We start from the raw sequence: 21,970 nt of genomic DNA, 5'->3' as shown, positions 1-21,970 counted from the left end.
TTCGATTCCTCACTCCATGAGAGAAGTGAGGTAAAGTGGTAAAGAGCCAGTATTCTCAGAATTATGAGATTCATTCATCAAGATAACACCTAGTGGCAACAAAAGATAAAATGTCTTTATTAAAAACAGCAAAGAACCACCTGCACTGTGGTGCTTTTTAAAGCAGGTGCTAAATCCTCTTGCAAGAAGCAGAATATCAACAAATAACCTTGCAGCTTTGTGACATATTCTCAGAATATTTGAACTATTATAGATCAAAGCTATTTTTTAAAAATGTGTAGTTAAAGTAGTGCTGCATTAGGGATAATTGTATACAGAAAGTTCTGATTATATACTTAATGGCCAGATGTCATTCTTTTAATATCCTTTTGATATTGGAAACTGCATTTGAACTTGCTCTTATATTTTTGCTGCAAGTGGAATTGCTCGACTTTGTGCTGCATTGCTAGAGCTGGAAGAAAGTTAACTCCTATTGCTCGAATGAAAGGTAAGTCCCAGATGACTGAGACATGCATGGTGATGAGCGCAAAATGGGTGGACATGGATTTGTTAAAAAGCTTACAGGTGAATGGCACTGTCATCACTTTTCCTACTACAGATACTTCTGTTACTCTTATCTTCAGGACTTGAAATTATAAAGAAATTTTAAGTACTTTTACAATCAAACTTATCTGCTACCAAATCATTAAGAGGTAAAGAATTCTCAAAGTTTGGAAGAGAGATACATAGCAGTAAAATCAGTGGATGAGTGAAAAAAAAAGATTATGCACAGTGAACATATTAAAATTTGTTTAGAGTGAATATAAAGTACACACATACATGCAAGACATATAATCACGAAATTTTCAAATGTAGTTTAGTTGAATATGTCTCTGAGGCATATAACCTCAGTTATTCCTCTTGCACAGTCTGGCCTGTGAGCTTATACTGGAGATTTCAGTTCAGCCTCATTTCCGAGAATATGAGAAACCTTACATAATGCTGCTGTTTAATCTATTTAGTATTATTCTCTCAAGATTTGGCTACCATCCCAGGAAAAGCACATAGATAAGGGAAACATTTGCAAAATAAAGGTGAAACCTTGGAGGAGTTAATTCAAATAAGCTAAATGGGACTATTTTCTGCAGGAATCTTAGAAAATCCAGTCGCATAAATTCAAGGAACTTTAACATATAGAAATTGTTTTTACTGTAGAATGACTACCACTTGCATATAAATCCACTGCTAGTTGTTAATTAGCTGTCTGGTCAACAATTGCAGTGGAAACATAACCCATAAACACATTATCAGACTGCCTGTACAGAGGACAATTGCATAGGCAGAATCCCCAGGCAGTTTGTGTTTTGGTTCTTGGCTCACAATAAAACCCAGACTGTCAGATCTTTATTCTGGTGTTTTCCCTACTGCAGTCATTCCTGAACTTTCTTACCCACATGTGCTCCAAATCTCCTCAGTGTTGTTCCTTTTACAGTTACTTTTTTCTGGAGGGCAAACAAAAACATCCGTATTTTTGGACTGTGTGCCTGTAGACTTGCAAATATGTGCACTCCAAAATGGCATAGACATTGACTGGCAACTTCAAAGAAAAGTGCTAAACTTTTGTCTAAGGCAAAAGACTTGAGGTAAAATCCCGTAACTCACAATAGCTTTTTCTTGTAGCTGTTCTCAGAGGAGACAGAATGAAGTACTCTGTATTTTCAGCAAATAAAGAATGGAAAGGAGAAACATGTTTCCTTATTCTTTTTGAGGTCATATGTCCCATCACAAATTCCATTTAAACAGGCTACAAGAACCCTGGTGTAATAATCAGGAGAAATGGTACCTTCAATCATCTCTTTTTCAATCAAACATTTTAATTTGGAAGCAGAAGACTGAAGTACAGGAATATATGGAAACTCATTCTGCTCCTGGATATTAGATAACTAATTCATAAGGGTGCCACATCTGCTATATTCAGGAGGAAGAGGGAGCATCATAAAGGCAGAGGGAACTGCCAGTGTATTAAGTGGCAAATTTCCATAAATGTCCTTAGATTTCTATCAATCTGCACATGTAGACTTCCTCTGAGCACAGCTTCTGACCTTCAAATCAAAAATAATGGTCAAGAGAGGTAAATGAGACTGCTTGCATCTATTTTCATCAGCAACAAGTGGTTTTAAATTATCAGTGCCATGGACATGCTATGAAAACCTCTGAGACAATCAGAAGTAACAGGAAGTAATCAGTAAATTGGGGGAGTATGAAAAGTAAAAAAGAGGACAACTTTAGCAAAGAATGTGTGAAACTTGGCATGAAGCACAATTCTCCCCTCAGATGCTCTCGGTGTTGGTATAAAAAGTATTTTATCAAGAGTTAGTTTAATCGACCTGACTACCCCTTGCAGTCGGAATAAGGCTTTCAGGCATTATTAGAGTAACCATACCAACTAGAAAACATATAAACTGAACAAAAAAACCCCAAAATTTGCCTCACTACTTCATTAGGATTTTACTAGTAAGCACTAAGATAAATGTCAGAAGTTTGAATTGAAAAAAAATGGCAGAACTTGTGATTATTGCATCTGAAGACCGAGATTCTTAGAACTCAAAAACTGTAAAAAAAACCCATCAAAAGAGGTTGCTGCCTAAAGGAATATAGGTTAGAATGCAAACAAGTGAAGAGTACAAAATCCATAGCATAGTCTCTTCTGTTCTCTTCCATTCTCATGGCAGTGCGCTGGCCGTGTCTGCAGATCTAATCATTTGGACAGGCTTTCAATTCTGACCCTTTAGTTGACCTGAATGGATGAAGACCCAGCATTTGGAAGGCTGGATACTAGACTTGAGATCTGAATATATCAAAAGGAGTAAAAGGGCAGAGCATGAAACTTCAAAACCTGTAGCTTCCCAGAAGCTCCTCTAGTCTCCTTGGCACTGATGTAAAGGAAGGGCAATATCAGACAGCGACAAGCCAGCATCATGTACTCAAAGCTTTTAACATCAAACGACCCTGATGCTCAGGGTAAAGCACAACAGCACATTTGTAGCAGAGCACCTGCTGGTTGGTATTGATTGCACTGGAAATGAAGAACAGGGAGAGTAAAATGAAAATAATTTTAAGTTCAAGGGTACTGACAGTCAACGAGCAAAGAACAACAAGTTTCACACTGACATTTACATGTGTTTGTCCTGTTTCAGCCTGGTAAGTACCCACCAGGCCTGCTATATTATCAGTCCGTCATGCCACAGACAGTGTGCTACAGTCAGGATTAAAATGGTGCTTTTTTTTTTCATCTGACACAACAGAGTCTTTCACCACTCCAGCTATTTACTAAAATATATCACATAGAATTTTAGGCCCTAGAACAAACTCTCTTTTGGTTAAAAGAAACTCAAAAAAGTACATGGAAGCATCCCTAACAGACCTTTCCCCCACCGGTATGCTTAATTTTCCTATCAAATAATTTGATTTTTTTGCCACTTACTAATTGGAGAAATGTTCTATCCTATAGTTTTTGTAAGATATAACCTAAAGGAAGCAGATCATGACCCTGTGACTGAGACACTAACCTGGGGTGTAGTAGACTGCTCTTTAGAAGAACAAAATCTAGGTCTGATAATTCTTGTTTCCAACAGGAATTTTAATCTGAATACTTGCTGTCTGTTTACACAAAGCCAATGCCAGCATTTTCCTGTGGGATTTATCTTATACTAAGCAAAGCAAGAGGAGACTAAATCCAGTTCAAAGAATCTGTAAAACATACAGATTCTGCTCCAGGTTCTGCTCCAAGAACAACATTATCATTTACTATCCATATGGAACATGGAACATGTGGAATTCTCCCTTCACTCACCACTGATAGTGTTTGTCAGGAGCACAAACTCAGACACAAGAATAGCTTTGGAAAAAATAGAACTGGAGACATAAAAATAATCTTAATTACAGCAAAGGAGTTTCAGTGAACAGAAGCATCTGCCTTTGGGCAGACAGCACACACGGAGCCTTCGCGTGGGTGCGATGCCTCACATCAGAAGGGACGAGTGTCTCAATCAGCCATTTGCTGAGACCATAGGAGTGCTCAGACAAGCTCCTTAAACACCCCTAAAAAAGGTCTTTGGAAGAAACCCCAATGTGTTTCCCAAAGTCTGCTGGATTGTAGTGTTAAGCATTTGGTGGTCATTTTGGTCAGTGTTACCTGGAACAAGACTTAATCCACATAAACACGATAACCTCACCACCTTTTATTGAAAAGAAAACTATCAATACCTTAATTTTTCAAAAACCATCTCTGGGCAAGAAAATAAATGGATTGCATGCTATTAATACTCTCATAGCTTCTCTGTTTGCAGGAGACAAATTTGGTGATGATACTGCTGAATGCTGGATATTGGGTATCCAGTGAGGTAATTAATGAGGCTGTCATTGTGAATAGGAAGAAAGGGGATGGAGAACCTGCCCCAGGAACGTGCAGGGGTCTCAGCACCCAAATTGCTGGTGGGACAGTGTCTCTGTCAGAGACTGGGCAGGTGGCCCAAGGCAAAGCCTTTTCTGCTACCATGGTGGTATGCTGCATGCATACTTCAGGGTGTGGTGCCAAGGAGGCCCAAGGGACAAGTGGCTGCCTGGCTGGAAAGCCTGCTCCTTGGGAAAATCAGGGCTGGATAACCATGAAAACAAGTTGCAAGAGTGGGGAAAACCCTTGCAGCCCTTCTGGGGTGGGCTGGGCATGCCTTGAAACCCTCCAGGAATGAAAGAGCCTCAGGTGTCTATGCAGAGAGGGAAGCATGTGGTGGCGGCATTCCTTTCGAAGGAGGCATTTGGGGTGGCATGGGCACATTGCCCCCTTTCTGTAGAGCTGTGGTGTAAGGGGACTGTCAGAGTGGGCTGGTGTTGGAAACACAGCTGCTGTTTTAAGGCAACCAATGGAACTTGGCTGAAATAACTCTATTTTCAAGTTCAAACACCTAAATTATCTAGATATTTTGGAAATTTTGTTTGAGAGGATTGTAGTCTAGATATTAAAGTCCTTTTCTTCCCTTCAAAAGAATACTCTGATCCTGTAATAATAATTCAAACACGTTGATTATCATGCATTCTCCTGCTGCAGATAACAACAGGATTACCATGCATTTGCTTACACATTTCTTAAAAACCAGGCCTAAAAGTTTCCACTTTAGCATGTCATCAGAAAGGAGACCAGTGATTCCCTTCTAGAAGTCCCAATGTGCATCCAGTCTTCAATGTCCAGTGTAACTTCCTAGTGGTAGTAAGAGGATGAGGAGTAGTATATTTAGTCAAATCTCATCACTTTCCTTTCTGTGGTCCTGTTCTACAGGGTCTCTGTTGTTCGTTATTACTATTAACCTGTATTTGCCTCCAGAGGCCCCATTTCCCCAGCTCTATGCCAGAAATTGCTTCCTGCAGTTATTGCTGTTGCCAAACAGTTGTGCTTCAACTCCTCTCAGGAGCCCATTCAAAGTTGATCAAAATCAAGAGAGTGATGACTTTACTGTACTGACCTATTTCTTGCAAAGCTGATTTTGTATATTTAATGTGTAACTCTCCAGGGTTCAGAGAGGGAGCAGCATAACTTCCCTCTAGCAAGCCATAGCTCAGGCCAGCTTTCCTGCAAGAAGGATTTGCTTATGATGGGTACCTGATAGGGGAACTAAGTACATTTAATACCTTCATTTTTTCTGTCAGAAGAGCATTTGCTTGGACGATAAGCCAAGATGCCTTAAACTAATGAATAATGAACTCCCTCACATTCACCACGTACATTATAAATCCACAAGGTTTGTTTGGAAGTTGAACCAAGGAAGTTTCTATCATCTACTGGTCACACGTTCCTGCTGTCCTCAAGGAGATCAGTGTTTGAAAAAAGATTATCAACAGCCTGACACATTAAGGGAAGAATGTTCTTGAAAAGCCCTTTTGTCACACACTCAAAAATAGTTTTGTGTTTCAGTCCTTGCAGCCAGTAGGGTTAAATATGTCTAGCATAATTCCACTTCAAATAGGATTTTATGTATAAACTTAAATGAAAATAATATTTATGGAAAAATATTCCATGTTGATGTTTGACTTTTTTAAAATTGATTTTAATCAGTAGAATTAGATGTAGTAGAATAGATGCTGTGTTTTAGACATGTGTTGGGAATTAGGATTTTTACTTTTGTTTCTTTCTCTCATGGAATTTTGTCCCATCTGTTGCTAAGAAACAATAAGTACTGTTCTTAAGAGAACAAAAGATGTGGTTGGGAGGAAGGGGAGGGGGAAGGTGTTGGTTACTATCTTACCTGGGGGGTTTTCTTTTAGGAAAGGCAAAGATACTGCAGATTTTGGCCAGGTGGTGACGGGCTGGGCTCAGCTCCTTTCCCTCTCTCACTTTTGACATCGGAGGAGGCACAGACGGTCTGTGGGTGCTGCCTGGAGGATTGGCTGCAATGATGGAGCTTTTGTCATCCCATTGTTTCTGCTACATGGGTGAGCCTTTGCTCATTAGAGCAGCTATTGAACTGGGACCTTCCTAACACCCATTCTGACTGGGAGGGACCCTCATCATCTATTCAGGTGCCTCAGGAAAAAAAACCCAGGACCCCAACCCGCTCCCCCTTCCCAGAGGAGACTTCTCCTCAATTACGTGTGGCAGCTGCTAAGGAGGAGCCCGGCTGCTGCTGCCAAGCCCTGCTGCTTTCTGCTGCTGTCTCGGGCTTTTTTGCTGCACTCAAAACCACACCTCCTGCCTGCCGGGACACTCTGTGGCTCCTGCTAAAGCCGCAGAGTTTCTGGCACATTTCCTTTGCTGCTCTGGGGTCCGCTGTCCCTGCTGTCCCACCGCCGCGCCGCGGCTCCTGCTGCAGCCCGTTTCCCCACCCAGCCCGCGCGCCATCGCCGCGTGAGGGGGGCCGAGCCCGCGCCACAGCGTCCCCTGCAGGCGCGGGGGAATATCGCACCCGCCCTGCCCGGCCCGGAGCCAGCAGCGCCCCTGCTGGCCGTGACTGGAGCTGCACGGAAGGGGAAGTGCCGCGGCCGAGAGGTTTTCACTGAGTCCCTGGTTTGGTTTGCTGCTGCTGCCACAGCTTCTCTTTGCTTGCCTTCTTATGTACATATACATACTAGTAAAGAACTGTTACTCCTTTCCCCATATCTTTGCCTGAGAGCCTCTTAATTTCAAAGTTATAATAATTCCGAGGGAAGGGGATCATAATTTTTCCATTCCATTCCAATGGAGGTTCCCACCTTTCTTGGCAGACACCTGTCTTTCAAACCAAGATAATGTGTAAAAGCCAACCCAAGTCCTTCCATCTATTGCCAAAATACTTTTGTATTTTTCAGCCTGAATTCTATCAGATGATATTTCTATTAGTTTCATCTATTTCTGTAGCTCTGGCAGCACAACTATTTTACAATATGCAACTGTAAAAGGACAGGGTGGAGTTTTATGTTGGAGACTCAGCAAATCAAGATTTACTTTTGTATAATTTTAAAATCTAACCATCAGCTAATCAGTTGTGCAAATTCCCTTGGGATCGTAAACATAAATCTTTTTTAGCTCATATCTGACAGCCAGGAATAAAAATATTGCAACTGCAGCTTACTGTGTTTTACACTTGATGAAACTAACACCAAATGAGTGTAAAATTGATTGGGAAACAGTGTTCACACAACAGTAGGTAGAGACCAATAGATTTGTTTAAAACAGGAAGAAAGTATCGACTCGGTTTTGCAAAAATAGTGAGTCATTGTTTTTATTACTAACTTGGATGATGGAATACAGGACACAATTTTAGGTCTGAAGATGATTCCAGGCATTCATGGTGGAAAAGATGCTGAAAGACTAGGATTCAAACTGATATGCATATGGGAAAGTGATCTGGAAAAACCAGAAAAAACTCAGTAACAATCCATGAAAAATGGTATATCGGAATAATCACCTGCATAAATGGAAGCACTATAGTTTAGGTAACAGTTTTGAAAAAAAGAATTTGGCATTGATATTATATGAAAAACTGAAGCTGAATCAACAGTGTTTTAAAATAGCAAGCACCAGTCCAGACACAGGAACGGGATAGGTAAGTAAGATGAGGAAAATAATTGTGCTGCTCCATGCTCTATTAACGATATATTTTCTCTGTCTGTATCTCATTTTGAGCACTGTACTTGAAAGGAAAAGTGACCAAGAGATGAATCACAATCTGGAGCACGGTAGAGCAATGGTAGAAAATGTCACATAAGGAAGGGGATATTTCTGGCCTGAGATAGCAAAGACTGAGATGAGATATTGTAAAAAAAATACCTTCCTTTCAAAAAGGAAGGCAATATTCTGTTCTCCATATTCAGCAGGGTTCAAATGCAAAAAATGTGTCTCAGCTGTAGCAAGGGAGAGATAAATTTAGTGCCCAGGAAAATGTTTAAAATTAAGATGCTCTGCAATAGGTTTGCAATAGGTTGCCTGGGACAACTGTGAAATCTCTAACACTGGAAACTCATTAGAAGCAGGACAAAATTCTCCATTTTCTTATTGTCATGGGCTGTGGTTTGTGGATTCCTGCTATTGCACAGACCTATTACATGATGCCAAACACGGACCAAATCTTCTGCAAATAGGGTGAAACATTTCTGTAGCTTCTGTTGTTCATGCACAGGGCCTTAAAGCCTTAGGCATTCAAAGAAGGTAAAAGAGCGAAAGGCAAGGATAGAACCATGAACAAAGAAGTTAAAATCCTGGCATATTAAAGGGATCTTTTTTTTTAGAGATGCTAAAATATCACAACACTTGTTGTTTACCCTTTGCATCTATGCTGCAATCTGAGGAGGTGTAAGCTCTGTTTGACACCTTGTCAGCTGATGGGGCATTCAGAACTCTCTGTGCCTCGCTTGCTTTTCCTCCTGACTTGCTTTGTGTGGTACATATACCATGATATATTTGGCTAACAGAAGAATTTGATGAACTAAGAAAAAAGATAAATGGAAAATAAAAAAAAAAGAGAGAGAAGGGTCCTGCAGGTGTGGACTGAGAGCAGAAAGCTGAGGGAAAGAACAAGCTGACACAAGCAGTCAGCACAGAGCAACTTTTCCTTTCTTTACCCTTGCAAAACTGCAGAAATTTTCATGCAAAATATATTATTTGTTAGAATTCTAGAATTTTTTCAGCAGATAAACAATTCTTAGAGATAATAATCTGGGTACTTTAAATTTTAAATTGGGCTTCTTTAGAAGTAGATGATTATTTTGTAGACCAAAAAATGGTTCCTGGGCAGTAACTTATTGCAGAACACAGCGCTGCATGAGTAGAATTAGCATTTGCACAGTTGTTGGTAAAAGCAAAGCAAAAGGATAGCCACATTTCTTTGGATTATTTTGCAAAGTGAAATTAATTCTTGTACAAAATGCCAGATAAATCCAGAATCCAGAAGCAAAGTCTCCATTGATTTCAGCAGAGCAGAATCCATTCTTGAGTGAGAATCCAGCCACATCCAATGTGTAGAGCCAAAGTGCCATGGGTTGCTTGCCAAAAGAGTAATACCCCTGCCTAGGAGCCTAGGGCAGACAGTCTGACCTTTTCAGTCCCTGCCATCTCAAATAAGATCGCCAACGACAATGATACCTAGGGATCAAAATACCCATCTGCTAAGCATGAGGCTGAGAAAAGCACCAGTCTGGATGCTATTTACAAAGAAATTTGTTTAACTTAGAGCCAAGTATTTGCCCAAATGCGATAGTGCAGAGGAAGGTCTGTCACTTTCTCTTGGTAGGGATGTTGTTCAGTGAGTACACTGTCAACAGTGCTGAAGAAGCATCACCCAGAAATTACAGATGGGCAGGAACTAGCTAGGCCTGCTTTGGAAAAGGGTGACAGACTGGCATCCAGAGCAAATTATTCTGTGCATCTCTGAAATGGTGGTTCTGGACAGCATTCTCTCTGTCTAGTTCTGGCCCTGGGCACTAAGTGCAGACAGCAGGACACCCAGAGGTTAATGGCCAGCAATTGCTGCTACTGCAGCACTAAGGACTCTTCTGGACACAACTCAGTGTCTCCCTGACCATTGCAGAGATGAGAACAATGGTAATTCCAGCCTTTTGGATGCTAACAAACTTAGAACAGCACCCACTGCTCAGACCTCATTTAACAGATGAACAATGAGCACCCACTGCTCAGACCTCATTTAACAGATGAACAAATACAACTTAAAGGTTCTTTTCATTTGAGCTGTGACTACTGACTAATAAGACCAAAACTCTTTGGTGAGCTGGAGAAATTACTCTGATGTAAACTTATTTAGGATAAAGAGGAGGATTTCTGCAGGTCCAAGCAATACATGTAAAGGTTATGTAAGGTCATTTTCATTTTTCTTCATGTGCATATTTTTCTTCTAAAGATATGAAAAAAGCAAGGTGAAGTTTTCTCAGATAAGACAAACTGAAAACACTGACAGTTTTCTATGGCTTTAAAAGGGGGAATAGCTTTGAAAAGCATTTTGAAAGATAACATTTGTGAAAACAAAGCCATCTTGCCCCTCTGGGAGCTTCTGTATGTACCTAATAGGAAATCCATTTGAGTCCAGAAATTGCATCCTTGCTTGGAAAGAGTTGATTCTGCCTTTCATCAAACTTCCCCTTTGTAGAAAGCTAGACAGCCTGTGGAGAATAATATTTCATTTAAAACATATCTCACTACTGTGCCTCTCAAAATCTTTGCAAATTTAAATTTATTCTGTTATCACAAATAATTTCAAATAATGAAAACTGAAGACATATATTAGAGTGAAACTGCAAAAATCCAAAATACAACATAGTGTATTTATTCTATAAGGTTATTCTTACTTATGCTCTTATAAGTCTGCAGTCTTGTGGTTTTTGTGTGGTTTGACACAAAACAGCTCTATAAACACAGACTATATCAAAAAGCTTCTGACTACTTGGATGTGAAGTGTCTTTGTGTTCACATTTTCTCTTAAATCTAATAAAAAATAAGACTATGTTGGTCCACCTCGATGAACAATGGCTTTAATTTTCTTAATGAAATGTGACCTTTTAAGTAATAAGCAGAGTTTTGAGCAGATATTGTTGCCAATGCCAGTAGATGTTTGGAAAATAAGGAGTAGGGAAGGGATTATATTCTTATTTCCTGGATTAAGCAAAAAAGTACTGTGAACATTCTCAGACACATTGTACTTGTGTATTTGGCAGTATTTTCTGCCCAGGGGAAAGAAAACACTTGGTGATTCTCCACAGCTTGTACATGAAATTAGATAAAATAACTTTACTACTTCTTGATGAATCTAAGAAAGTGCTGTGTTAGCCCAGTGTTAGTGGCCTGAATTAAAACAACAGAAGATTCCAACTGCATTGCTTGGAAATGCTGACCCCTCTCTAAGCTAAGGCTCACTCAGCTTCTGTTCCCAGAGTAGGGATATCAGGGGGTCACACAAAGAGTTCCACTTCCACAGCTGTTGAGAGGAGTCATCCAAACAACTTAATACCCTCCACCTCCAGATAAAGTTTATTCAAATATAATATTAATCAAGAAGCTCTTTTCCCAACCTAACCTCTTTCTCTTGATCAATTCAGTTGGAGAAATGAAGCTGCTTTGTTTTTTATGCCTAGCCCAACCTTCTCTTTGTTCTTCAATTTGTAAATGTGTCAAATATAATTAAAACTGACAGAGGCCAAGATTAAATCAAACAAAATGTAAACATCATTTGTGTTATTTGGTTGATGCAAAGCTTTCACGATAAAATGCTTTTAGATAAATTAATTCAGCTATTAGAGTGCTGCAGCACTGAAACTTTGCTCCAACTGTTTGAACTTTTCAGGGACGCTGTCAGGTCATCTTAGATTCAAAACCTAATACATGGCTGGGGTTCTAAAATTGCCTAAGGGAATCAGGTACCTGACTTCCACTGAAAGTCTGTGTGTGGTGGGAAGTTAATTGACTTCCAGCAGGAACTAAATGCCTTTGAAGAGTCTATTCATGCCCTTGAAAAAAGCAGCCCATGTCCTTCATGGAGATAAATGAATGTAACTGCTTTCACACCCACCTACCAGCAAAGGGCCTGATGCACACATTTTACTAAACTAGCAAGAAAACTCCAAGAGCTACCTCTACTTTTATTTGATTGTATTTTGGTTAGCACTAGATATTTCCTTTCAATGCAAAATAATTATACTGTTCAATAATGATATTATTAAGTTGTGGCATAACTATAAGGTTACATTTCAGCAGATTACTCCATTAAGGACTTTTAGTTTCGGCCTGGCAGGCTGCAATCTGAAGTTTAACTCATTGATTTCAGTGGTACTCCCGACCTTTTAAAGTGCAGATTCAGAATCTCAGTGAATCCAAGGTTTTCTCCCAAGCACTTTTGCCTTAAAAACCTCACTCCTATATCTCAATAGCCACCATGAAACTTCACAGCAGGCAACAGAGAAACTCAGTACTTTTGAAAACAGGTTTCTGTCTTGTTGACTGAGATTTTAGTATTAAGAAATATGGCATGAAAATTTGCACAGTTTTGAAAATAGATCCCTGACTATCTCCTTTAATTCCTCATTGCTACTTTAAACAGTAATGCAAGAAATGTGATGTTATCTGTATTTTTATTGTAATTTACTTTTCACAGAGGATGGGCATTTGTCACTACTGTGTTAAATTATGCTCTTTTTTTGGTATGTGTACATCTGTATCGCCACTTGTTTTATTATCTTTAATATATTTATTAAATTTAATATCTTGATATTAAACTATAATATTATAGCTCATTATAATCAGAGCTTTTGGGGATTTCTATCTTCAAGGCCTTTAGTAAAACAATTGTAGTAGTACCATGGGACCGTAGCCAGAAATTTCTCTCTCTGATCTTAAAAGTCTTATTTATCCACAGATATTCTCTAAGAATTCTACAGTCTCCTTTGCAAAGTTACCTCATCCAATGTTGAGTGTGGCTGCTGTAAGGGGAACTCAATGACAAAGTCAGAGAGGTCTCTTAGGGACAGGATGACATCATGGTACAAGATGGCACAGGGACACAATATGCTGGTCCTTCATCTCTGGCAATTGACATCTGTATAGAGATTATTCATGCAGCTATTCCCTCATTACCTTCAGGGGACATGAAATCCAACCACAAAACCAGTGCAGAGGTCTTGCACCTGGCAGGCTTGGGCCATGAGGAAGGCAGTGCTTGAGTAAGCAGAAGGTCAGGGCTGATCAATGAAAACAGAGCTAGTGTACACCAAAGATCCTTCACAGCCTTGCCAAGTCTCTTGGATAAGACTATTTATTAGTCCCTTGTTTTCATAACCATAGATGTTTTCAGACCTACTGAAAATAGCTGACAAAGATTCCTCTGTGCTGATGAGAGACCGGTTACCAGAAAGAATGGAACAGAGCAACACAACTGTCTCATGTCTTGAAACCATCTAAGACCCTCTTGATTGCTGAAGCAATGGGTTAAGTCCTATACTATTTCTGCTAGTTGGCAGAGGAATACATTGATAACAATGAGGTCTTAGGCTTACAGGCAGTGAACAGAGATGTTTCTGAATGAATTTGGAAAGAACGCTACAGAGCAGTACTTCTCTGTTTTTATAGCCAAGTATTTTTATTCAGTGAGATTAAGACAAAGAAGGCCTTGGGATTTAAAAAAAGAAAAGTGTAACAGTGTAATGGATCTTAGGTATTATAATTTCATCTTAAATAGCTCAGTAGCAACTTTTGCTAATACATAACCCCCCCAAAAAAACCGAATAAAACTGCATTTCTCGCAAAAGTTAGGTTGGGAAGCTGATTCAGATTTTAGATGGATGCAAATGTGAAGGGATACTGTTAAGACTATTCCATTGCTGCACAGATTAGTTGACATATATCAGAATTTGGACTGATAACTTCAGTTTGAAGCTTTCCTTGTAACTAAGAACAGCAGGATTTGACTTTAAATCAGGATTTTTACCCCTAATGATGTCAAAAGAGCTTGCAAATGTACTTAACAACTAGTTAAGTACATTTGTTGAATATCTTGGGTTAGCTTATTATACTAAAGGATTTCAAGCTTTTGTTTTCAAATTCAAATATTGATACAATTAGTATTAAAATGTTGTTCTACAATATTAGAAACCTAAGTAAAAGAACTTTAGGCCAGAATGAAGAAAAATAATTAACTCCTAATACAAATTAAACTGAAGAGGCTATCTTCATTGTTCGTATGAGAGAACTACATAATGATGTTCTAAATTTCCTAATATTGCAGTATTCTGAAAGGCTTTCCAGCTGTGAGAAAATATTTAGTCCTGATGCATATACTACTCTTTCCAGGGATGGGGTCCTTTGTGACCAGTTCTGCTTATTTACACCCTTGTATATTGTTTAGCCCAGGAATTCAGCCCAGTCTTCCTTAAATTCTTGCTAGATTTTATGTTAATTTAATTCCTTATTTCTCTAGCTACCTAATACAAAGGATGATTTCACTGTCATTAAAGATCACTTCTTTTCCTGTTTTCATGATCTTCTCACTGTTATTATTCTTCTCATTGAAATTTCCCTTCTAGTCATAATGAGCACTCAGGGCATTTCATTGAGAAAACAAGGAATTAAAACATTTTCTATTTCTCTAATCAAGACACTGTCATTACTATCACTGAAAGCCAGAGAAATAGATGAAGAATGACAGAGTTACACGAAAGAGAAAAAGGACACTGCCAAAGTGATTCTGTGATCACAGTCATTCATAATAACACTCTGGATGCTGGCATGGCAATCTAATTGCATACTAAAGCCTGTTGTGTAAACTCAGTAACTGGTTGCATTACAGATGCTGATGCTTCAGTCACAATTGAGGCAAATATGAACAGAAATTTGGAAAGTCTTTGATTGCTATTGTGGAATAATTCATACCACTCATCAGTATGTCAATTTTCAATTTAATTTTACATTTTTGAAGCAGAAAGCCACAGTGATTCAACTCTAGAAGAAAAAGTATCCTTGGAAAAGAATCGTGTTTTGAAAATGAAGAAAACAAAAGTAAGATAAGTTTTTATTCTATCACTTTTGACAGTATCCTATTATAGGAAAGACTAAATAAATTCTAAAGGCAAAATTCTCTCCCCATTCACATTACAATAGCTCCAGAATATACCTACCCACTTTCATACTATTTTCCATTAAGTTAGATCTGCACTATCACAAAAGCTGATTCATCTTTTGGTCTCAGATAAGTCACTTCCAGGAAACAGGCATGATGAGAGTAAGACAGAGAGCTCCAAACAATCTCTGAATAAAGAATGTGTTCAGTAGACACACTTGGTTTCTTCTCATCCCACAGATTTCTTATCCTGAAATCTGTATGTCACATAATGGAGAAGAACAGGACCCAGAAATTTTATCTGAAGGCTAAATTAAAATCCTCCTGCAGTAACCTGCTTGAGGAGCAGAGTGATGGGGAAGAAGAAAGGCTGGGACTGGTACAACACAAAAACATGAAGTGACAGCCCCCCAAAAAGTCAAGAGGTCTTCCATTAGGAGGTATGCTCTTCACATGATCCCACCCTCAGGTGGTGCTCTCTCCCTAGCTATTTCCCTTGACTCATGTTGTTTCAATACCTGTTGAAATGGTTCACTGTTATTACATTTAATAACCACTGTTATTAAATGGTAACTGTTTCACTGTTATTACTGTCATTATTTTATCTATCCACACTTGTCTCTGCCAGTCTGTTATTCATAATTGCTAGGGCTCCAACCCCACCAGAGAATCCATTTTGCTTAGAGTTAGAGCTCATTTGCCTCGGATACCCATTAGCAGTTTCTGACAGCTGTTTCTGCATGATGGCCAGTGAGACTTTATTGGAGGCCAGGAAGTCTTTCATGGAGATCATCTCCCCTGACAGACGGCGTCCGTCCGTGTCGCTCTCATTGACACCGTCAGTCTCGATGGAGATATTTCTCCGGCTGCGCACATTTCCTGGCATCACCACGTTCCTCCGTGAATGAAATAATCTTCTTTGGCACCTGTGGCAGCACTTGCAGGCCAATTTCTTTAATATCCAGTTAATGGATTGCTTGATGACAATAGAGATCACATTAAATAAGGAATAGATGCAGCACACCCCCATGAGTATGAAGACAAAGTTGCCAAAGCGGTAAAGGCCTTGGCTCTCATACCTGATGTTTTGGCTACTGACCAGATCACCAAAACCAATGGTGCTGAAGGCCACAAAGCAGAAGTAAAGTGAGTCAAAGTAACTCCACCCTTCAATTGGTGTGTACATTGCAGAGGCACAGCAGGAAATGATGAGGGATGCTACACATAAAATCAGCATTACATAGTACACAGAGGGCTTCCAGCCCGCCAGGCTGTCCACCTCAGAGGTCCCTGAGCCCCGCCGGCCGTTGTGAGGGAGAACCCCCTTCCTCCTCAGCTGTCTTTCGTGGCAGGACTTCATGACGTAAGCTATGACAGTGATCAAGCGCTCCAGGAACAGGTTAAAGAACAAAATGGTCCCTGCACATCCTATAAGGCCGTAAAATATCAGAAAAATTTTGCCTCCAACGGTGGCTGGGGTGGTCATACCAAATCCTGGAAGACAAAAAAAAAACAGTTGAAAAAAATAAACCTGTAGGTACTACATTAGAACTTTCATCACGTGCAAGACAGATGAACTGGTAGCAAATCCTTGTGGTAGAGCTCAGCTTTGAGAAAAAATACATTCTCCCCAGATGTCACCCACTTGTGCTTAACTACGTCTGAGCTGTAAGGGGAAGGAACATATGCCAGCATTTCCTCCAGAATTAGAATGAAACAAAAAGCAGAACAAAACACACGGACAGGAAAAGAGAGTTTGGAGGAGGCCTGAATTTTGGTCTGGTTGCTAGGTTCACTCTTTCCCTCTTTGTGCTTTGGATTGCTTCCAGGCTTTGGGGTTATTTTGCAGCTGCTTTCTTCTGTCTGATGCTTTTCTGCACCATGGCTCTCCCAGGGGTGGCTCTTGCATTCCAGAGATCCATCTGCACCAAATCTTTGGAACACAAGGTGAAATTTCTCTGAGGCTCACTTGACTCCCAGCGGTAGTGCAGGTGGCACATCACCCAGCACTCAGCACCCACTGTAGCCTGGCTTCTTTGGAAGCCCAGGCTGGGAGTACACACCAGGTGACAACCCCTGACAGGATCATCAAGAGCATCCCAGTAGGAGTTAAAGATGCCCTGCATCTGACTTGGCTGTCTGACACTCATTTTCAACTCCTTTTGAAATCAGCATTGCCGAAGTTTTTCTATTTCTCTGTGTCCCAGTCCACAGCTCAAGTCTGCATGTGGATCTTACGAAAAGTCTCCTCTGGTCTGATTCTCTGTAATGGGATTTTTCAAGCTAGAGGTGTGCTTCAGTCTATTCTCAAATATTTCCCATCCTAAAGCCTGAAAATAGTAATTTTGTTTCATTTAAAGCTATTGGTAAGACAATCTTGCTTTAAAAGATATTACTAAAGAATAAAAAGATGTCAAGAACATCACTGAGCAAATTGGAGTAACACTCATGACAAATCTTTGCTCATGTTTTATTAGGATTATTAAAGGACTACATAACTCACCAACTAAGCAAAAACATTTCTGTTGACAGGATAGGAAAATCAGAGGATTTTTTTCTTTCTCTTTGTAACTATGAGATGCCAATTATGAAATAAACACATTAGGCCCTAAGAAACAAAGGAAAATATAGTCAGTATGATACACTTGTACTTCAAAGACAAGAAAAGAGCAATGTGAAAAGACCATGTTTCCAACAGTGCCAAACTGCACCTCTCTTCCCTTCACTGGCAACCTGCTGCCAGCACAGATTCCTCTCTAACACTGGCCTTGCCTCACACTGTGAAGTGTCAGCCCTCACTCTCACCCCTCCAGCTCGAGTCCCACTGACAACAGCTCCAAGCCTGGGCTCTCCAGGGTCTGCACTGTGCTTCTGCCTGCATCCACAATCAAACATCAAGTGGTCCTACAGGATGCTCCAGCCTCCTCATTAAATTTCTGTGCTAGGGAGAGCTGGACTGCAGCTCTGTGGTGTGGAAAACATGACAAGTGACAAACCACAGACAAAACGTTCTTCACAACAAGAACTTTCTCCTGTTGCTGCCCTTGGCACACAAATATTTCCTCTTGTTTTCCACCCTCCCTTTCTGTTCCATTACTTGGTCCCTCTATCATTGTAGTTTTAATGCTTATTTTTGGTGAAGGCTGGCTTATATGCAAGTCACGACCTCCACCCTGTGGACAGACACAAAAAAAACAATGGACAAGAGGAATCTCAGCAGCTGGTGAGATCTGCCCAAAGAAGCTGTGGGGAGGGAAGTGAGGGGCTGCCACATCCCTGCCCCAGCCTGTTCCTTGAAGAAGGGAAGCAGCTGTAGGCTGGGCAGAGAGGAAAAGGCGGGGAGTCCCTGGCACAGGGTAAACAGCATTTTGGGATTGGCAGGCATCTCCTACAGCATAAAACAAATGCCCTGGAAAGAGAAAGGCTCTCACTCCCAGAGGAAGTTTATGCCTTTGGGCTGCTTCCCACTGATCCCTCTCAGGATCCTGCCTCTGGCATCATGGCCAGAGACTGAGCTCCTCAGGTTGTTTCTTTAGCTGACTGGATTTTGTTGCTGGGTTTGTCCTGTGACCCACTAGCAAAGGCTTTCCAAAGGCATTCAATAGGCATTCCAGGGAATCATGGTGAATTATGAATAAATGACTTAGTGAGCAATTAGAGCACCAGTGTGACCCATAGAGCACAACAGCAAAAGAGCAAGAAGTTACATTGCAGATTGGGAAGCAAATGCAAAATGAAATTATGAAATCATATAAAAGAGGAAATAAAAGCAGTGGCTGATACTTGGAGACCATTTGAAAGTACAAAATTGCTTCTTGTGATGAAGAAAAAAAAAAGGCACAGCTGCAGAAAAAAATGCTGGTCTTTTTATGGTATGAGAGAATGCTGATTAAGTTTAGTGAATTTTATCTTACAAGCTGGGTGACATTTCTCGAAAGCACAGTTTCAAGTAGCAATTGAGATTATAGTTAATCAAGTGGAAAATCAGTGGAAATCAGATCATTCTGAGTTGGGAAAATAAAATGTTTTTAAGGTACTAAAAAGCGTTCCCATCAATTTGTTAGACAGGTCTGCATATATGGCATTAGATAATCACTACTGATCGAAATGCATGACAAATCCTAACTTTACCAGCCCAGCAATGAGGGCAGCATTCTTAGTAAAAATTTAAGGATCCTATTTTGAAATCAGTATAATACTGATTTGCCTCTGTCCGATGATCCATTGACTTCTATAAATTAGTGTGATCTTTCTTAATATTCAGCTGAACTGACCAAGTACATTCCTTATGCTTCAATTTTTCTCCAAATATTGTTGTTTGTTTTTTTTACCTTTTGCTTAAGCAAGAATTCTGGGGTTTTTTGGTGGATATTCATATTAATTCTGAATTTCTCTGTAGCATGTCTACTTTAACAGAAGCTGGAGGAAATTTAACTCCAAGTAGAGTCAGCAAAATTTTTCTAAACACTGCACACCTCCTATGGAAAACAAATCTTTAAATTTTGCTTTGGCAACAAAATTTCTATTATGAAGTCTGGTACTGCAAAGGACTCTAAAATTCACCTGTGTGTTCAGGTTATATTGTGTGGATATTCCAAAAGTATACACTTATATTAAAAAAAAAAAAACAACTAAAAGGGAAATCACATCAACAGTATAATATAATCACACTTCATTGTTTCTTGAAATATGTACTGGGCATAAATGGAGAAAAGTGAGCAGCTGTCTTTCTTATCAATAGCCAGTTTGATAAGAAGGTCCAACAGGAAATTCTCCTAAAGCAGAATCCTCCAACAGCAAACAGTGAACAACATCAAGCAAGTATTAATCTCAATCAAACAGTAAAAAGATTATATTGAAATCAAACAAGAGGAAATAGGCATCAGCTGCCTATTCCAGGACAATATTAGGTAATTTCATATTTTCTGTTGCAATCTTCTCCAGTGCTACCAGCTACTGTAAGTGTTTCTCGTGGGTCATTACCCACACTCATCTCCCTCTGCCTGGTGACACAGGGTTTGGCATTTTGTGTTTTAATTCTGGATGTCCTGATATTCACAGGTTACATTAATTAAAACTTCATTTTCTGGTGCAACCGGTACCATGAAAAAGTATGAGAAATAGTTCATCAGTCCTAATCCCTCATGAATGCAGCCCGGGGCACCCCATATAGCGTGTGTGTAGGGACACTGGGACAGTCATAGAGATTTCACAGTTAATTTTAGATCATGCAATCGGGTCTTTCTATTGTTCTGAAAAATATCTCTCTTTTCTGACAGGTCTCATTTCTTTTCTGAATGTGTGCAGTTCACTGCTCCTGCCCTTCCCACAAAGAGGAAGTGGGTAGAAAGAGGGGGCAACAATGAGTCATTGTGATGTTGGAAATACAAATATCAACACAAAACTGATTCCAGTTTAGCCTACAATGAGAGCTCTTTGTGATGTTGTGTCTCCACTCCTAATGTAGTTTATATTTATTTCTTTTTCTCTGTCAGTTCAGTTTAGACACTCATTGGGGAAATGATAAATTTCCAGTGAAATAGACAATGGATAATAATTGAGGTTCATGATAGGTGTGAACCAAACTAAATAGGACAAAGAGTTTCAACTGAAGTGAAAAAAAAATCAAGAAAATAGTAATTAGTAAAGAGAAATACAGGAAGACTTAGATACCTGCAAAGATGCTGACCCTCTTTTTTCAGACACATTGTGTACTGAACTATCTATATAAGGATGTTTTGTGCTTCTAAAAGAGACAGAAGAAATAACTCTAACAGAAGCTGTACTTCAAAGAAAATGTCCTGTACTTTGCACTGTTCCAAGAGTGCAGACATCAGTACTTTGGCAAAATTAACTTCTGCCATGATAACCTCCTCTGGTGCTTATCTGAGTAGGATAAGTACTCCTAACAAAACTACTTCTGCTGGAGTAATTCTCACCTGTAAAGACTCCCATAGGAACAGCTAAAGGACACTCAAATCTTGTCACATTGCTGCCCTCATGACACTGCTATGTCAGCAAGTTTGCAAAAGTGTCCTGTTCCAGAAAGGAAGGAGGACACAAAGTCCTTCTTTCCAGAAAGAGAAGAAAAAGGCTCATTTATGTGAAGACTTCCACTGTATGAGAGGACACATTGATAGAAGCAGGCAGGGTGCTGTCACAGCTACCTGATGGTAACAAACCTGCACTTGGGTCCAATTTCTGATATGAAAAAATATCTTTAGTGTTGTTGATTTTGCTAAGTCTATGCAGAAAAGCCCACACACACACACATGCATGCAGGCGCCTCTGATTTCCCATCACTGGAAGATCAGCATCTGAACTGTGCAGCTGGCTGGTGAGACGTACATCCATGCATGTTGTCCTAAACATTAATTCCAACATCTTGATTTTGCCTCTTATGAGGAAGGGAGAATGAGCTAGCCATAAAACTTTCCTTTAATGCAACAATTATTTGACAAAAGAATATTTTATCAAGACAGTCTGGGGTGTGGTATCATGGTATAATTTATTTAATTGTCAATGCTGTTTTCTTGTGCAGATGGCTAAGTGGTGGGGGAAGACTCATCCTGCCCAGGGAGGCAGGGATACATGGCTGTGACAGCATTCCTTTGTGCTCCATGCTCTTCTGTTTCCAGATTTGTCTGCACCTTCTGCCCAGCATTTCCAGCACTCCAGAGCTGTAAAACCTGGAAATGTCTCCAGGGCTATTTGAGCTGAGTCATAACTGCAGACTGCTCTGATGAGTGCTCAGCTGCTTGGAGACCTGGGACCTGCCCTGCGTGCTGCTGCAGCTGCTTCCATCTGTGTCAGGGTGCACCTGCTATGTCATGCACAGGCAGGATGAGGGGGATGCAACCTCCAGCAGACCTCCTGGCAGGGTTCAGTCCATTCCAAAAGGACAAGAA

The 21,970-nt window shown here is 40.0% G+C and overlaps 1 protein-coding gene across 4 annotated transcripts in view; it reads right to left on the bottom strand.

The window, feature by feature from the left end:
* Positions 1-7,540: 7,540 nt before the first annotated feature.
* Positions 7,541-21,970, bottom strand: part of KCNK13 (potassium two pore domain channel subfamily K member 13) — a 56,590-nt gene continuing 42,160 nt past the window's right edge. For 3 of the 4 annotated variants that reach the window (XM_038139047.1, XM_038139048.1, XM_038139049.1), the window contains one exon: positions 7,541-16,556. In XM_038139047.1, coding sequence (XP_037994975.1) covers positions 15,664-16,556 — 893 coding nt within the window. In that variant the 3' untranslated portion in view covers positions 7,541-15,663. The remainder of the gene's footprint in view (positions 16,557-21,970) is intronic. The other variant, XR_005257203.1, reaches the window with a different exon arrangement.

The sequence above is a fragment of the Motacilla alba genome, chromosome 5 (assembly GCF_015832195.1).
Source record: "Motacilla alba alba isolate MOTALB_02 chromosome 5, Motacilla_alba_V1.0_pri, whole genome shotgun sequence".
NCBI classification, from domain to species: Eukaryota; Metazoa; Chordata; class Aves; order Passeriformes; family Motacillidae; genus Motacilla; species Motacilla alba.
Note: the sequence above shows the minus strand (reverse complement) of the source record. Positions and strands in the feature narration are given on the sequence as shown.